At 38.3% G+C, this 16,836-nt stretch overlaps 1 protein-coding gene and 1 pseudogene across 2 annotated transcripts in view; one reads left to right on the plus strand and one right to left on the minus strand.

Moving 5' to 3' along the window:
- Positions 1-14,623, minus strand: part of IFNAR1 (interferon alpha and beta receptor subunit 1) — a 64,873-nt gene extending 50,250 nt beyond the window's left edge. For both annotated transcript variants that reach the window (XM_072615048.1, XM_072615050.1), the window contains exon 1: positions 13,908-14,623. In XM_072615048.1, the coding sequence (XP_072471149.1) occupies positions 13,908-13,986 (79 nt within the window). In that variant the 5' untranslated portion in view covers positions 13,987-14,623. The remainder of the gene's footprint in view (positions 1-13,907) is intronic.
- A 173-nt stretch (positions 14,624-14,796) lies between these two features.
- On the plus strand, positions 14,797-15,543 carry LOC140507108 (mediator of RNA polymerase II transcription subunit 20 pseudogene; annotated as a pseudogene).
- The last annotated feature ends 1,293 nt before the right edge of the window (positions 15,544-16,836 follow it).

Below are 16,836 nucleotides of genomic sequence, written 5' to 3' on the forward strand. Positions count from 1 at the left end.
CCTTTAACTTGAAAACAGCTTCATTTTAAAATAAATCATTTGATCTGAAAACTTACTTTCAAAGTCCTGAAAATATTTGATGTTAAAGAATGACTCTCTCCAAGAGATCTAATTATTACAGATAGCAGGCTTCCTGCTTCAAATAGAAAGTCAAATATTTTTGACAACTTTGGCAAAAATAAATTGTACTTTTTTAAGCTCCTAAATAAGAAGCAGGTTTAATAACTCACACCTAGCAAATGAATAACAATTAATTTGAAATTAATAGTAATGTGTAAGTAAACACAGAAACTGCCATAGCCTTTAAGAACCCAGGGTCATTTCCACAAAAATTCTATTCTAATGTTTTATTATGCAAGAAAGTGACTCTTGAATTCTTACAGATGATGCCAGCAAAGTACTAGTGTACCTCAGACAGGTGTAGAACTTTGGTAGATAAATTGGAAGGACTTCAAAAGTGTAGTTCTGGTAACATATTCACCTAGCTGTCTGAAAAGGAGGAAAACCATGGAACGCATCATCAAGATCAGGTTGGTTACTTGATGGTGACTGCTTTGATCACATGAAACAAAAGCAAGATAAAAATGGCTCTTACTACTGCCTCCAAAGCTCCATTCAGTTCCTCAGGGAGGGTGATGGAGTTTCAGAATAGAGGACTAAGACTTAAACAGTCTTAGATATCCTTTATAAATTAAAAGTTAGTGTCTAAATTTCATTTGTCCGATAACCAATAAGTTTATCTACTAATGGAGGAACTGAATCACACACAATATTAACACTACCTCTATGAGCCAGAATACAAAGAAATTGTTGCCAAATAGGAAGAAGACTCATAAGTTCTTCTTAGAGAACCAAATAAAGGAATTACTTCATTTTGTGGCCTACATCAACAAGAAATATTTCATGAATCATTTGGCAATCCTGTCTTGTGGTGTTTGTGATGAAAACACATGTGACCACTCTCATGGGGCACAGACCACAGGATAGTCAAATATAAAGAAATTTTGTGAAGAACCTGACGAGATTCTCACAATTAAATCAATATATACCTTATATATTAAATACACTTTAATGGTTACTTCACTGGGAAGATAGACAGAGAGGAAGATGGTTAAAAGAAATTAAAGAAAATATGGTTTGGGTTAAGAAATGCATTTGGTTTCTAGAGTACAAAGAGGCTTCATGTCTAAGGGGCAAGACAAGAACCAAGGAATCACCAGGAAAAAAAATTTCCCATTGACAGTGACTACAATGAAGGCCAAAATAGCCAACAGTCTTCCACAGCCAGCAAACCCTTCATCTATAAAGAAAAGAAGGATAAAGCAAAGTTAACAAACATTTATTAAGCACTTTCTATATACCAAGCACTGTGCTAAGCAGACAGTCCTTGCTCTCAAGGGGTTACACTGTAACGGAGATGAAAAGGTACGTGTGGGGGGAAGAAAGTAGTGGAGGAGGGATAGAGGGAACAACATTTTGAAACCTGGAAGCCAGTAATAAGGAAGATAAAGGCATAAAACAGAGGCACCAGAAGTAATTCACTAATTAGAGAAGGAGATAGGCCTTAGAGAGGGATATTTCAGATTGAGAAGGATGCAAGGATGGATGGATGTTCCAGGGTGAGGATGTATAAGTGAGGGAAGTTCCTACAACTCCTATTTATAAGAAGTTTATATTATAATAGGAGAGACAACTACACATATAAATATATGCAGTATATAGTTAAATACATGGTAGTTTGAAGGAAGAACACTGTCAGTGGGGGGAATCAGAAAAGATTCATACAGAATATGGTACATGACCTGTGACTTTAAAAAAAAAAGGCATTGGGTTCTGTCATAACACTAAGAAAATGGAAGACCAGAAACTCTGTAATATTCATGATCTCTCAAACCTTGCAACAAAAAGGAAGTTATGTACATGAGATTAAATAACTTTAGCTGTCTCCAACTGGCATTTGGTAATGAAAGACTGGATCTCAGAGACATTAGGGATGGGTATATAGATCTGGAAATCCTCCATATAAAGATGATAATTGAACCTAGGGAATCTGATATCACAAAGTAAGAGAGTATTGAGAGACAATGGAAGGTGGCCCAGGAAAGATCCTTGAAAGACACTCAAGGTTTGAGTGTGCAGTTACAACTACAATTGTAATGCAATACACCCAGGCAGGCAACTGGGAACAGAAACGGAGAAGGAACAGTGATACAGGTAAGAGGAGATCCAAAAGAAAGCAATCTCTCAAAAACCTAGAGCTGTTAGGAGAGGGTGAAGGATGGCTAACGATGTCAAATGCTGCAGAGAGATCAAGAAGGATGAGAAAAAGCATCATTTAAGAAATCATTTGGTGAGATTGCTTTGGGAAAGTCAAAAGGCTAGGCAAACAGCACAGCAATGCTCTGTTCAGCCAGAGAACTGAGGAACTAAAAGAACGGGGCCAAGACTGCAGCATGTATGGCACGTCATTAAGCTTGAGGGAAAGGGTCCAACTTCCATCTGGAGCCACTTCTGTCATCTGGGGCAGAGACCATAACAGTGAAACATGACTATTCTAGTACGTGAAATATGAATATCCCAACACGAATATCTTTGGAGAAAGAAAAGACCTTGGGCACAAGCAGATAAATCAAAAGGCAAAATGTTAATAACAGAAGGGTAAATGGCCTCTGGATCAACCAAACATATCCATAAATAAATATCTTAAGAAACATCTAATGAGGCAGAAGGGGTTGTGTATTGCCAAGAAAGAATGCAACCATGGCAAGATATTCCCAAGTAATTTAAAGGAGAAATAAGAATTGTGAAAGGAGAATTTATGGCTGGCATATCAGAAATAACTGGAATAGAAGACCTTGGATGAATGGGGCCAATCCAACACACACAAAAAAAGAATGAACAATTGTAATGTAAATACACATAAGCAAAAGACAATCTGGAAGAAGATAAACAAAAATGTAGTAACATTAAATATTTCCATATTCAATTTTATTTTTAGTGTCATATTCTCTTATTCCTTTCCCTTCAACCCCACCTATTGAGAAGGCAAAAAAAAAAAAAAAAAAAGAAAACCCATTACAAATATGAAATTATGCAAACCAAATTTCTGCATTAGCTATGCTTTTTTTAAGCAAGAAAAAGATTTAAAAAATATGCTCCAGTATGTACTGTGAGTCCATCAATTCTCTATCTGGAGGTAGACAGCATTTTTCATCATAAAATTGTGAAATTTTTCCTTTTGAAATTTTGGTGGGTCATTGTATCAGTCTGAGTTATTAAGTCTTTCACAGTTGATTATTGTTATTATGTAAGTTGTTACAGTGTAAATACTGTGTAAATATGTTACTGGGTCAACTGTTCACCTGGTTCTGTTCATTTCACTTTGCATGGGTTCATATAAGTTCTCCCTAGGTTTCTCTGAAACTATTCCTTTCATCATTTCTTACAGCATAATAGTATTTTTATCACATTAGCATACTATAACTTGTTCAGCCATTCCCTAATTGGTGCGCACTGTGGGAAGCAAGAAAGTTCTGTCTTCCACATTCCTACGTGATAAGGGTTGTGACTGGGCATGGCCAGGTTAAAGGTCAGAAACTAACGTGCAGGCCCAAGGAGCTGTGTGAGGAAGGGCCTATCAGAGAGAAGAACATGGAGTCACACGGCCAGGGACAGTATCGCGAGAGATCCAAAGTTCAGAAAACAGTATAAGAAGTCCCATCTTTCTGAACATGTTGTAGTTGTCCTGTAACCTTACTGGGGAGGCTACCTGTCCATTCAGGGGGAATGGACATAAAGATCAAAAAAAGTTTTCCTGATTTCACAATAGACATTGTTCTTTGTTTAAGGTGAGCATGTTTCTCACTGTTGGGGGCTTGTTAGATGGGCTTACTTCTAACAGGCACCTACTCTTCTTTCCAAATCTTTGCTATCACAAAAAAGAGCTGCTATAAATATTTTTGCAATATGGATCCTTTCCTTTCTTTGATCTCTTAGGGTTATAGATCTAGTAGCAGTATTGCTGGTTCAAAGGGTATGCACAGTTTAATAGTGCTTTAGGCATAGTTTTGAATTGCTTTCCATAATGGTTGGACTAGTTTACAACTGTACTAACATTACGTTAGTGTGCCTATTTTCCCTCATCCCCTCCACAATCTGTCATTTTTCTTTTCTGTTATCTTAGCTAATCTGATGAATGTGAAGTGGTGCCTCAGGATTGTTTTAATGTTCATTTCCCTATAAGTAATTCAGAGCATATTTTTCCATACAATTATTGATAGCTTGGATTTCTTCAAACATCCTTTGACTATTTATCAACTGAGGAATGGCTTTTATTTGTATAAATTTGACTCAGTTCCCTACATATTTTGAGACCTTTATGAGACAAATTTGCTAAAAATATTTTCCAATTGCTGGCTTCTCTTCTAATTTTAGCTGCAGTGGTTTTGTTTGTGCAAGACTTTAATATAATCAGAATTATCCATTTTATCTCCTGTGAACCTCTCTATCTCTTGTTTGGTCCTGAACTCTTTCCCTAACCATAAATCAGCCAGGTAATTTCTTCCATACTGCACCAATTTGCTAATGACATCACACTTTATGTCTAAATTATGTATCCATTTTGAGCACATCTTAGAACACAGTATGAGATGTTGGTCTATGCCCATTTTCTGCCAGTCTACTTTCCTTTTTTCCCAATAGTTTCTATCAAATGGTAAGTCTTTGCCTCAACAACTGGGGCCTTTGAGTTTATCAAATATGATGTTACTGAGCTTTTTTGTTTCTGTATATTGTGTACCTACTCTGTTCCATTGATCAGTTGTACTATTTCTTACCTAGTACCAAACTATTTTGATGATTAAAGCTTTATACCACAGCTTAAAATTGGGTACCAGTAGGCCCCTTTCCTTCTTCTCCCCTCCCCCAGTTGTTGCCTTTGATATTCTTGACCTTTTGATTCTCCAGATTAATTTTGTTATTATTTTTTTCTAGCTTTATAAAGAAATCTTTTGGTAGTGTGACTGGTATGGCACTGAATAAGTACATTAATTTAGGTAACACTGTTATTTTTATTATATGGGCCTGGTCTACTCATGAGCAATGAAAATTTCTTCAGATATTTGGATCTGTCTTTGTGTGGACTGTTTTCTAGTCCTAGGTTCTTCTTAAGGAGCTCATTGATGTCTTTTTCAATTTCATTTACTAAGACAGGCTTACTTAAATATTCTATTTTTTGTTCTGTTGATCTGGGCAATTTACATTTTTTGTAAATAATTATCCATTATCAGTTTTATTGGAATATATTTCAACCAAATAGTTTCTAACAATTACTTTTATTTCATCTTGATTAGTTGTTAATTTACCCTTTTCATTTCTCATGCTGGTAATGTGCTTTTTCCCTTTCGTTCTTTAAATTAAATTAACCAATAGTTTATCTATTTTATTTTTTCCTTCAAAAATCAGCTCCTAATTTTATTAGTTCAACAGTTTTTTTTTTAAACTTTCAATTTAATTAATTTCTCTTGATTTTCAGAATTTTTCTTTTGGAATTTAATTAAGGGTTTTAAAATTGTTGGTTTTTGAAAAGTATTTTTAAAACCTGCACATCCAAGTTGTTGATCTGTTTTCTCTTTTATTGACATAAGCATTTAAGGATAAAAATTTTCCCTTACATATCACTGTGGTTACATCCCACAATTTTTTGTATATTGTTTCATTGTTGTCATTACCTTTAGTAAAACTGATTGTTTCTGTTATTTGTTCTCTGAACCAGTCATTCTTTAGGATTAAGTAATTTAGGTTCCAATTAATTTTAAAACTACACTTCAAAGGACATTTATTAAATGTAATTTTTATTGCATTATGGTAAAAAAAGATACATTTATATTTCTGCATTTGTTGGTAAGATTTTAATTTCCTAATACATGTCAATTTCTTTGTGATGGTGCTAGGCACAACAGAGAATAGGTATCTTCCTTTCTGTTCCCACTCAATATTCTCTAGAGATCAATCATATCTAACTTTTCTAAAATTCTATTCATCTCTTTAACTTCCTTGTTTGTTATTTATGGTTAGATTTATCTAGGTCTGAGAGGGATAAAGTGAGGTTCCCCTACTGGTATAATTTTATTGAATATTTCCTCTTATAATTCTGAAGTGCTGGCCATCCCCTGGTTTTGGTGTTCTGTTCTAGTTTATTCCACTATAGGTTTATGGGTAGGGCTAAAGGTTAGAACTGTGGCTTCTGAACTCAGAGCCATAGGAATGGTGACCTATGACTGGGTAATGGGCAACAGAGCTGCCAGAAGGCACTATTCTTGCTTCCAATGCTGGTACTGGGATCCTCTGAGAACTCTTTCTGCCCAAATGCTTCCCTTTCTGATCCAGAGTGCTGGAATGCTCCCTGCTGCTGCTGCCACAACTGCCCACAGCTTCTGCAGCCCACAGCTACTGTCTCTACTACTGCTACTGCTCTGCTCTCCTACCAGCTCGTGCCCCATTGTCTACAGACCTCACCATCTACTGAAGATATCCAGGGCTGCAAAAATGACCCACTTTAATATTTTCTTGGCTTTTCCAATTAGTATTTGGTCTGGCATTTTCTAGTTTGTTGTGAAGGAGCTAAGGCAAACATACTACCTCTTACTCCATGATCTTTATTCTATCCCTCAAAGTAATTACATTCAAAGAAAACATTATCTTCATGCAAGCAAAACATATTGATCTTGAAGACAGGATATAGTTAACTTAAGGATAATACGTCTCCCAGAAGAACAGATCAAGATTCTGAACACCATGAAAAATAATACAAGAAAACTGTCTGGAATTTCTGAACACAGAAAACAAAGTGATAGTTACAAGCATTCGCAGATCACATCAACCTCCCCTCCCTCCATTTCACACCATCCAATCAACAACAACAACAACGTAATGGAAATTCTAAGATACATAGTGGTTAAATTTAATAATTCCAATGACAACAAATATTCTAGGTGATCAGGAGAAAGATCTTCAAACATAAAGGAAAAGAAAATTCTACTATCAGACAACTATTCTGCACCTACAAAAAGGTTAGCAAAAGTGAAAATATAGAATTGGAAAAAATTGCTAGAGAAACTAGAACTAAAAGATTTAGCATATCCTAAATGGGTCTGAAAAAGAGTATACATATTTCTCAGCACCACATAAAACTTTTACAAAAACTGATCCCATATTAGGTCATAGTGATTGCAAACAAATATAAAAGGGCAGAAATGGCAAATACATTCTTTCTGGATCATAACACAATAAAAATGTAATAGATCAGGGAGCACAAAAGAAAGACGTACACAAATGGAGACAATAATGAAATCCTAAATATCAAGTGAGCCAAAAAACACCACAGAAACAATTAATAACTAAGTGAAATAAGTGAATCAGAAAATTTCTGATTGCCGCTAAAACATTTCTGAAGGAAAAGATCTCTCTATAAACATGCATTAACAAAACAGAAGAGAGGATTAATGAAATGAATTAATAAAATGAATTAGACAACAAATAAAACTAAAATAAGCTCAAAAGAAGAGATATTAAAAAGGAAAGGAGAAAATACCTGGAAACAACTCCACCTCCTTATAGAAATGATAAATAAAATTAAAATTGGTTCTTTGAAAATACTAATACTGAAGAGAGAGATGGGAGAGCTGGTTCAAAAAGTGAATGAATTCACTTAGACGTTCTATGTAGTCTTTGAGAGCTTTATTGATGCAAAAGCAGGGGGGCCTGAGATTTAGCAAGGAGCTAAACAAAGGTAGTGATACAGGAAAAGGACCAAACTTATATAGGATGACATTAGAGTTTCCTTATGTGGGGATGGAGATGTAGGGTAAGTGTTGCAGAATAAAAGCACAGGATGAGAACTACGAATGACACAAGATAAAGGAGATAAAGAAATCCCATTCCTTAGGATGGATTGGGAACAAGGAGTTTTATGGTCCCCGCAGGATAAGGGGAGGTTTTTTAGTAAGGGGAGGAGACTTTAGGGGACCTTCAGGTTAGAAAATAAGCCAGGGGCTTCACAAAGTCAATCCTTAATACTATTTTTAACCCTTAGGGCACTGTTTCTATCCACATCACTAACATCAAGCTGACATGAAAAGAGCAGAAAAGCAAATCAACAAACTAGAAAATGAACAAAATAAAATCACAGCACTAGAAGAAAGAAAAAGAATTATCAGAATTTATGCAGTTATATGCTAACAAAACTGAAAACTCAGAAAAAACAGAGGGAAATCTTCAAAAATATAATATACTTAAATCAGCAGAAGACAAAATAAAAATTCTAAATAATTCAATCTCAGTAAAAGAAACAGAACTAGCTTTAAAGGAGTTATGATTTGTCCTTCACTCTCAGAGACCGTAACATCAGGGAGATGATACATAACTTGCACGTAACTTTGATTTGAGTGAGGTAGAGCTGTGCAAAGTCACCAGCTTCATTTTCTCCTCCAGAACCATCTGACTTCGGTGGTTAGATATTTATCAGGTTGACTTGGAGATGGCCCAGGATGCAGTGGGAGACCTTGACCCTTATAAACTAAGCTCTTTTTAAGTTCTTACTTTGAGTGAGGCAAGGCCCATTTGGTGAACAGACCTTTTTAAGAAGTGAGTCAAGGGATGGCCACTTTAATAAAAAAAAAAAATAATCAAACTGAGAGGGAAAGACCCTTAGGGTTGTTGGCTAAAAGAGAAAGTTACTATTTACTTCACTCTGAGACACGAGGGCCTAAAAAAATACAATAGGTCCCCGCCCAAGCACCACTTAACGGTTAAAGGAGCTACTAAAAGGAAAAATACTGCAGTTCTTGATAGATTCACAGGATAATTCTTTCAAACTTTTAAAGAAAAATTAACCCCAAGAATACATAACATAAATGATTCTCAAAAACTGAAAAAGAAATTTTCCTCACAGATTCCTTTTATGAGATAAATATGACAGCACCTAAAGCAGAGAAGAATAATGCAAGGCAAAACTACAGACTACTATCACTAATGAATATTGATCCAAAAATTTTAAATAAAATCCTGCCAAACAGACTACAGTGATTCATCTAAGAAACCAGTCATCATATCCAGTTGAATTTATACTAGACATACAAGGATGGTTCAATTTTAGGGAAACAACAACAGAGTTAATCAATATTAAAAAGAAAAGCAACCAAAACCATATATGGTTATCTTAATAACATAAAAAAAAGCTTTTGATGAATTAGAATTATGTTTTTTAAAATCTTACAAAGTATAGGCATAGATGGACCTTTAGATCATAAATATATCTATCTAAAATCAAAAGTAAACATCATATGTACTGTCAACCTGAAAGTTTAGTTAAAGAAAAGACATAAGGCTAAAGGTATGTGCTATTAATTAATTAATTTCCTTCTAAAGAAAACAGTTCATAGCGCTAAGAGTCAGAGTTTATCTGACCGACTCAGTACAGAAATTGATTGGCTTAAATATATTTTACCATGAGAAAGGAACTCTTTTAGTTGAACAAATTGTAAAATTTAGTAAGACAATTAACAAAGTAGTGTCAATTGGGTTTTATAATCCCAAACTGTGTGAATTTCCTTTCTGTAGCATGTCTTCATGACATACAATAAGGAGAAAATCCCATCACTCTGATATCAGGCATCCTGTCAAAAACAGGCCCTTGAAGTTGTGAACACAAGAAAGGGTATCTTAACAGAGTTGACAAAGTTGAAATTACAACCCAGGACATCTGTATTTTTCCTTATCACTAAGATTCCAGGAGAAGGGTCTGATAAGGAAGTTACTAAGTCAGCCCCACTGGCTTCACTGACACCAAAAGGTATCCTCTGAGTTTACTTAAGATAACAAAGGACACTATTAGGTCCAGGCTCTTTTTAATTCAAACTCCGGCCTTCACAAAATCTAAAGTTTATATTAAAGGATTATCAGTACAAAGGATACACTACAAGCTTTCCTAAAAAACCCCACAGGGGTAAAGCAAGGATACTCAGTTTTCCGACAATTATCTGACATAGTTTGGGAAATATTGGTAATAATAACAAGACAAAAGAAAGAAACCGAAGGCATAAAGGTAAAGAGGAGATAAAATTATGCTATGTGTTGAAGATACTGACTTATTCAGAAAAATTCTAGGAAATCAATAGAGACTAAGTGAGGCAAGAGTTTCAGCAAAATTGAAAGCTCCAAAATATAACAAAAATTAACTGCATTTCTATTTGACAACCACAAAATCCAAGCCACAATAACAGGAAGGGAAATCCCATTCTATATAACTATAAAATACCTGAAGATCCATCTATAAAAGCACACAAAATACTTGTATAGAATCACTTGCAAAATGCTCTTTAAAGAAATAAACAGCTACTTAAAATCCTGGAGAAATATTTAGTGCTTGCAGTTGGCCTGTTCTAATTTAATAAAAGTAGCCATTACTAAGAAAGTTAAAGTTTTAATGTTGTACCAATCAAATTATCAAAGAGATACTTAATTGATCTTGATAAAATAATAACAAAATTCATTTGGAAAAATAAAAGATTTAGAATATAAAGGAAAATAATGAAAGAAGTAGGCATAAAGAGACAACAGTACTTCTAGACCTCAAACTATATTATAAAGAAGCAGTCATCAAACTTTATGGTATTGGTAAAAAAAAAAAAAAAAAAGAAGATGGAGATCATTCGACTAGACCAGACCCAGCAGCATCAGAAACAGCAGAATTCTGTACTTTATGTTTTATAAAACCTAAGGCATAAATTACTTAGGAGAAAAAAACTCCCTATTTGATAAAAACTGTTAGTGAAAACTGGAAGACAGTCTGGCAGAAGTTAGGCTTAGATCAATACACCACATTCCACAATCCACTCTAAGTGGATATATTACATTAAAGATCATACCATAGAAATATTGGAAGAGAAACAGATGTTACTTAATTCATGACAATGGATAGGAGATGTATTCCTATACAAACAATGGATAAAAAGCAATTACAAAAGATAAAATTTTAAATGAAATGGAAAAGCCTGTGTGTAAACTAAATTAAAGGATCTAATATAAGAAGGGAAGTCAACTGGGGAAAAAAATCTCTCTATCAAATTTCTCAGAAAAGAGTCTGGCATCAGACATATAGAGAATGTTCCAAAAGTTTTAGTATAGTTTCACCATCTTCTGACCTATAAATGCTATAAACATACAAAAAACATCCTTAGAGTTTATTTAAATTTCGTTTCCACCTGTACAATTTTCTTAATTTTGAATAACAAAATTTTAATTTTTAACAGGATGGAACATCCAGTCATTGTGCACCGCATATGTGACAATTTCTGGAGGACAAATTCTCATACCAGAATGTCCACAAAGGAGGTCTTCTTGAACAGCTACCTTGGTGACCTGAGCTATTATCTCCACTGGAATTTGTCTTGTGATGTCATGTCAAAAGTATTATGTATGCATCAAAATCTTGTTCTTTCAATATTTTTAAGGGAAGGATTACAAATGCAATCTTTCAGTCACTGAGCAGTTACTAACACAAGTTTTTACAAAGCTTGAAAGTAGACTGGAGTGGTATATAAAACAGTTTTATGCTAGATTATAATAAGAAACACTGTCTTAATCTTTAAAATGTTTCCTGCAAGTCTATAGCTTTTAAATTTCTGATATTTTTAAAACTTAAAACTGCATTAAAACTTTTCTGACACATTGTATAAGACCAAAAGTTGTTTCCTCAATAGTGGTCAAATCATAGTTCTAAAAAAAAAAAAAAATATAAAGTATTAACAACTATATGAAAAATTATCTAAATCATCAAGAAACGCAAATTTAAACAACTCTGAGGTTTCATCTAACACCCTGCAAATTGGCAAAGATGAGAAAAGGTAGGAACAGTCCATGTTTGAGTGAAGATAGTTTTATGAGAATAGTCTAAATATGTTTTCTCATATATATTCAACTGTTAGTACCTTCTGAAGCCTTATGGTATATGCTAATATTTTCATGTAGTCTATTTTAACATTTAGTAGCTTTTGTATGTAGACACCAAGTAGCTTAGATTTATGCTACTTAATTTCAATTATCCATAAATTTAAGTTCCCTACAATGTGCTTACAGAGTTTCAAAGTGTAACATTCTCCTGAACCTGCTCTCTATGATTGAGGGCTTCAATGATTCCTTCCTCATCAATCAGGAAGACACAGGAAACCCACAACATGCTCCTTTCCCATCTTCCACTTCCATATATCCAAATAGCAGAACACTGATGAGGTGATTTTTCAGAGTGGAGTCTAATGGGATTTTAGCAGGACAGCAGAGACGGCACACCATTGTTGACACATGCCCATCTGGGAGCCATTCACAGTTTTTACTTTGAAAAATGTATCATTTTTTGGTACACTTAAAAAGTTGTACATTGAAACTTATAATACAGTTATGTAAAAGCTACTTATTGATGGAAGGAAGAGCTGCCAGGGAAAAGGGAGGATGTTACCTTTTTTGGTTCATCATTAGGAAAAGTTAGATGAATAAACAAAAAAAATTTTTTTTAAATGAAAGAACTTTTTCCAGGTACAAATTCTATAAATAGAAAAACAAATGTGCAAATTTCTTTGAATACTAAATAACCATATACCTAATAAACTCGCCTGAATAACTCCAACTAGCACTGGTACAGCATTTTTATTAATATGCAAAAAACTGCACTCATTCATGTATAGTGTTCAAAGGATGTGCTCATAAAACGATTCTTAATCATTTACAATTTCTAAACTGTGATAAAGGAGATTTCATTCATATTGATTAAAACCCCCCACAATGCCAGTCTAGAAAAAAGTAAAAGATAAAAAACAAGTCAAAGGTGTAGAAAAAAGTTATTTTGCAAGATACTCGGACACATAAGCTTTAAAATATGTAAAAACCCCTGTAAACCAGTACTGTAGTTAACGCTATGTTATTAATTTTCTGTACTACCAAGTACCACAATGCCATTCAAATATTGCTACTGAATTTCTTACGCGGTTATCCACCCTGCCCCTTTTTAGAATAATGAAGGTATTTCTTTTGGTTCAATCGCAGTTGACGGTCCCAAATATACTTTGTAAATACCTTATACTTTTATGTCGTCAAAATGTATTTGTCAGCTCAAAAATGTGAAACATTATTACCATTACCCAGGCCCAGGAGGCTGAAAGCCCTGCATTTGAGGAGAGGGGTCATCCAGCCCTCCTAACCCTCCCGAGAACAGAAGAACTTCAGGGATTCCCTCCCCCAAAGGGATTCACCTCCCGACTCCCGGTCCTTCATGTACCGGAATGCTCTCTTTCCTGATCTCTGCCTCTCCCTGGCTTCCCTGGCTTCCTCCAGGAAAATCCTTCTACAGGAAGCCTTCCTTTCTCATGGCCCCTTAGTCCCAGTGCCTTCCTACGGACAGATCTCCAATTTATCCTGCACGTACTTTGTTTGCACCTTGTCTCCCCATCTGAGCCCATCAGACCCTGCAGCTCCCAAGGGCAGGGACCTGTCCTTTGCTTCTTTCAGCTGGGACAATGCCAGTGGCCCATAGCAGACCCTTCACAGAGGCTAGCTGCCAGCATTTAGCGGCAGTGTGAGCTTAGCTAAGTCGCTTAACCTCTCTGTTCCTCCACTACCCCAATGACAAGACTAGCACACAAAGTGAGCCAGTTCTTCCTTCCGGCGCATCTTTCTCTGGGAAGAAAGGCTCCAACGCAGCCCAGAGGAAGACGGGGGGCGGGTGGATGCCAGGAGGTGCGGGCCATCGCACGACCGCCCCACGCTCCTCCACCCGCGGGGTGCCCCTCTCCCGCTCCCCCGTCCCCACACGGACCATCGCCCTCGGCCACACCCTCCCCTTCCCGGGGGAGGCTCACCGGCGGCGCTGGGGAAGCGCGACCACTCCCCGGAGGCTGCCAGCAGCACGAGGAGCGCAGCCCCGGAGAAGGAGAGCATGGTCCTGGCCGGCGGCAGAGGCGCCACCGCGGAAGGGGCTACATCCTCCAGAGACAACGGTCCTCGGGAGGAGCGCGGGGTAAGGAGCCAGAACGTGCCGGGCTCGCTTCTCTTCGGCGCTTGCGCCCAGTGTGGGCCGGCACTAGTCACCCCGCCGGGAGCAGAGGAGCCCGAGAAGCGGAGCGGGGCGGGGGAGCAAAAATCCCCCTTCCTGCTCCCCCCTCCAGCCCAGAGCTTCCTCTTTCTGTCACGTGACTGCCCTCTCGCCCTCCGCCCACGCTTTCCTGGAAGCCTGGGTCCACGTACGCGACAGTGACCTCAGCGCCTGTGCGCGCAGGCGCGCCCTCTCCCCCAAATCCTCCGTCTGTCTCTCCAGCGCTCCGCTTCGGTCTCACACAGCCCCATTTCTCAGTGCGCATGCCCCCCTGCCGCGTCTTGTGGTTGCAAAGTTGAATGGGCTTTTTGTGGGGAGAAGGCAGGTTGCAGGCTTTAGGGAGCTGGTGGGGCGGGAGCTGTGGGGGATATCATTTCGAAATAATAGTGATAATTATCACGAGAAGGGAAGGGAGGAAGAATCGGGCGAACTTTTGTCGGGGAGCAGGAAGGGGAAGAGCCGCGTAAGCATTAAAGCAGAGATTTACTCGGAGTCTAATGTTGTGGGGGTTTTTTTAGCCGCTACATTGTTTCAACTAACAAGCATTTTCCCCTCCCCTCAGTCTTCTCCTGGTACGCTTTGAATTTTAAAGGATTCTCAGGCCTAATACATTCGTTCCTATTTTGAAAAAGTGGGCTTGCTCCGTCCCCAACCCTTCTTCTGTCCACTTCCCACCGAGGCCTGGAGGTGGGGGCCTCTGCGTGGGATTCTTCAAACACACCCAAAACCGTGAGGCTGGGCGACATGGGGGTGACACTTGTGTCCCACATGCCTGTGGCTGAGGGCAAGAATGTCCAGCAGCCCGTGGAGCTCCTGACCAGGAAGCTGGAACTGCTAGGGGCAGAGAAGCAGGGGACATTCTGCGTGGACTGTGAGACCTACCACACGGTGGCCGAGGTCAGGCTGGGAAGTTGGTGTATGTGATGCACAACTCGGAATATCCTCTAAGCTGCTGTGCCCTCTTTTAGAACGATCCCTGCCTCATTGCTGACACAAATTTTGATGTGTTCAAGGGCTTTTTCCAAAATGCCAAGGCCAAAAAGATCGAGACCCGTGGCACCCACTACCAGTACTGTGACTTCCTCGTGAAAATGGACACTGTCACCACCCAGCGCTAGAGGCATCTCTGTGGAAGTCGAGTATGGCCCATGTGTGGTGGCTAGAGACTGCTGGAACCTGCTCTTGGAGTTCCTGCAGAGTTTCCTGGATAATCACAATCCAGGGGCACCAGCAGTGTTTGGGAATAGACACAAGGGGATATATAGCCCTCCTGACACCATGGGTCAGTATATGAAACTCTCCAACAAGATTTGAAAACAGCAGCAGATGCCTGTGGCTGGGATTCCTTAGTGAGTGGGAAGCTGCAGAATGATTGGTGCTTCCCGGATGACTCCACAGGAGATGAAGTTGCTTCATCCTAGCCCCTGACTCCTGGAATCCAGGACAGAAAGGCCAGGCTTCTTTTGTTTGAACATGCACCAATGGCTTCTCCTATGGGGCTTTGTACTCCTCCCACCAGCACTCACTCACATACACACACACACACACACACACACACACACACACACACACACCACACTCATGTTCAGTAGTCTTAGGATGAGCCTTGTTGTTCCTCACCTATTCTTGGGGGAAAGGAATTGTGCTTGATGAGTAGTTGGAGCTTTTCCCTCATCTTTCAGGAAGGCAGTCCAGGGAGTGATATCCTCCTTGGCTTGGCTTGGCAACTCCATCAGCTTCCTGCTCTCTCTCGCTGCTGTGACCTTGGCTCAGTTCCCCATTTGGATGGGCTGTTTTTATGTTCTGATCATTCTGTAATAAAAGTTTGTTCCTTTGGTCTAAAAAAAAAGTGGGGTTAATCTTTTGAACATGCTTTGAAACAGGGGCTCCCTTGTGGGTCCAAAGAGCACTCAGAAAAACAATTGTCATCACTGTATCTTCACATAAGGTTTACTTGCTGGCTGATAGCAGTCTCCAGTTACTCCTGTCCTCAATGGCAATGGCCAGTTTGGTCTGACTGCCCTGGCAACAACTTTGGCCTTTCTGCCTGACTTGGACTAAAAGGTCTAATTCTGCACCGTTGTGGGGTTTTTTAGTTATTGGTTCATTTTTGTCATTATCTGTCCCAAGGAACTTGAACTTTTACTGTGGTGGATAATGTTAATGGCTAACAACTTCCAGTTCTGTCTTTGGGGACTGTGTGTCTGTCTGTCTACAATTAGAAATGGTTCTCAAACTTATTTTGAAAGAGTAGCTGTGATGAGGACTGGAGAGATAGAGGTACAGGAACTCCAAGACTGGAGTTCCCTGCATGGGCCATCTGGGAAAGAATTCATGGACTCAAGCATTGTTGAGGTCAAAGTAAAGAGTTATCACGCTTTTCACCAAGTTCTTACGGAATCTGCAACCTTAGAGGGATACAGGTAAAGTTTATATAGGATATTCTATAGTAAATCATGCGCCAAATATTCTAACTAAGTGATTTAGGGCAGGATTGGGAGGGTGGTTAGTTCTTAAAGAAACATGCACTTTTGGTATCTACTGTGCAGGTATTCTACCCAGAGTTCATTGGGAAATAACCCAAGGCAAGGGCTATGTGGAGGTGTGGTTTTAGGCTTGAAACATTACTAAATCAACTAATGGTCAGGGCTGACTAAGGAATCCCAGGCTGCTCTCATCAATGTCTTATTACACAA

This window comes from Notamacropus eugenii, chromosome 5, assembly GCF_028372415.1.
Source record: "Notamacropus eugenii isolate mMacEug1 chromosome 5, mMacEug1.pri_v2, whole genome shotgun sequence".
NCBI classification, from domain to species: domain Eukaryota; kingdom Metazoa; phylum Chordata; class Mammalia; order Diprotodontia; family Macropodidae; genus Notamacropus; species Notamacropus eugenii.